The sequence below is a fragment of the Diaphorina citri genome, unplaced genomic scaffold (genome assembly GCF_000475195.1).
Source record: "Diaphorina citri unplaced genomic scaffold, Diaci psyllid genome assembly version 1.1 scaffold9873, whole genome shotgun sequence".
Lineage (NCBI taxonomy): Eukaryota > Metazoa > Arthropoda > Insecta > Hemiptera > Psyllidae > Diaphorina > Diaphorina citri.
In genome coordinates this window covers 1,098-2,148 of record NW_007387247.1, presented here as the reverse complement: position 1 = coordinate 2,148, position 1,051 = coordinate 1,098, and the positions used below count along the sequence as shown (strand labels likewise).

The following is a 1,051-nucleotide window of genomic DNA, read 5'->3' as shown; positions in this document are numbered from 1 at the left end:
TCTTCCTTCTCTCTTCGATTTCGGGACGATAAGACCTTAGCAGTTACAGTTCCCTCTGTCAAACCTCTTCAAAAAAAATCTTTCCTCTGATCTGTTGACATGAGATCTGTACCAAAAATTCACCCTTTTTTTAGCCAACCTCGTTTTTTTTTTTTCTTTTTTTACAGTTTCTGGAAGGAGAACAATTCAATAAGTCTATGGTGTCTCAATGGTCAGATTTTATCCTGGACAAGTGTCTACTACTTATGGGAACTCTACTGGATACCCTCTTACAGGTGAGATGAGGATTTGTGCTCATTATTTAAAAGCAGAGAGAAAATCTGCAAGAGTGCAAGCTAGCTAGGCTGGTTAGGGTTAGCTTTTCTCCTCCCTACGAGTATATGACGTCCCCTAGCCAGGCGTTATTGATTTAGGACTTATTTATTGATAGCACGTTGAATCCGTTTGTTATTCTCATGATTATTACCTATAATATGTTGGTTGGATACTTCTTGTAGCAACTAAAGTATCCAACCAAAATATAACGGTACCTAAGAACAAAGAAATTCACTTGTTGCTTTTCAGAAAGACTACAAGGTGATCGGCTCCTGTATAATTATGAGCAAGGCCGGACAGCACATCCACCGTGCTTCCTCGGAAAGATGGAACAAGGGAAATGAGGAAGAGAACATACTGCCGGATGTAGCCTGTACGGTGAAATGGGAGAACGACTGGGTAGTGTGTCTGGTGAGCCTGTACAAGCTCAAGTGAAACTGATTGTGACTGGGGAAATGAAACTGATTAGACTGGGGAACAAGGGAAATGAAACTGATTAGACTGGGGAACTAAATTGGTGAAGTTAAAATAACCCAACAAAAACACAATTGTGTATTACCAGTTTATCAAACGGTATACAAGGAAATGAAATATATCAACATCCCCCACAAAAACACAAATGTGAAAAAAAGGCCAAGTTCCTGTCCAAAAATGTCGGCCCTTAAAAGTGGTGAGATCAGAAAATTAAGGCCAAGTCTGCATTCCCAATTTTTCGTGTCTGCTGAAAACGCTGGAT

General features: G+C 40.0%; 1 protein-coding gene across 1 annotated transcript; it reads left to right on the top strand.

Annotated features, from left to right (window-relative positions):
* Window positions 1-168: 168 nt before the first annotated feature.
* LOC103522637 (dynein light chain Tctex-type-like) lies at window positions 169-832 on the top strand. The gene is made up of 2 exons (XM_008487732.2): window positions 169-275; window positions 565-832. The coding sequence occupies exons 1-2, from the start codon at window positions 198-200 to the stop codon at window positions 748-750; spliced, it is 264 nt and encodes an 87-aa protein (XP_008485954.1). The 5' UTR covers window positions 169-197; the 3' UTR covers window positions 751-832.
* Window positions 833-1,051: the final 219 nt, after the last annotated feature.

Bases quoted from the DNA above. Each gene is read 5' to 3' on its own strand.
- LOC103522637 (XM_008487732.2), top strand. From the start codon at position 198: ATGGTGTCTCAATGGTCAGATTTTATCCTGGACAAGTGTCTACTACTT. The intron at 276-564 runs GTGAGATGAGGA...GTTGCTTTTCAG, and splicing joins TACTGGATACCCTCTTACAG to AAAGACTACAAGGTGATCGG.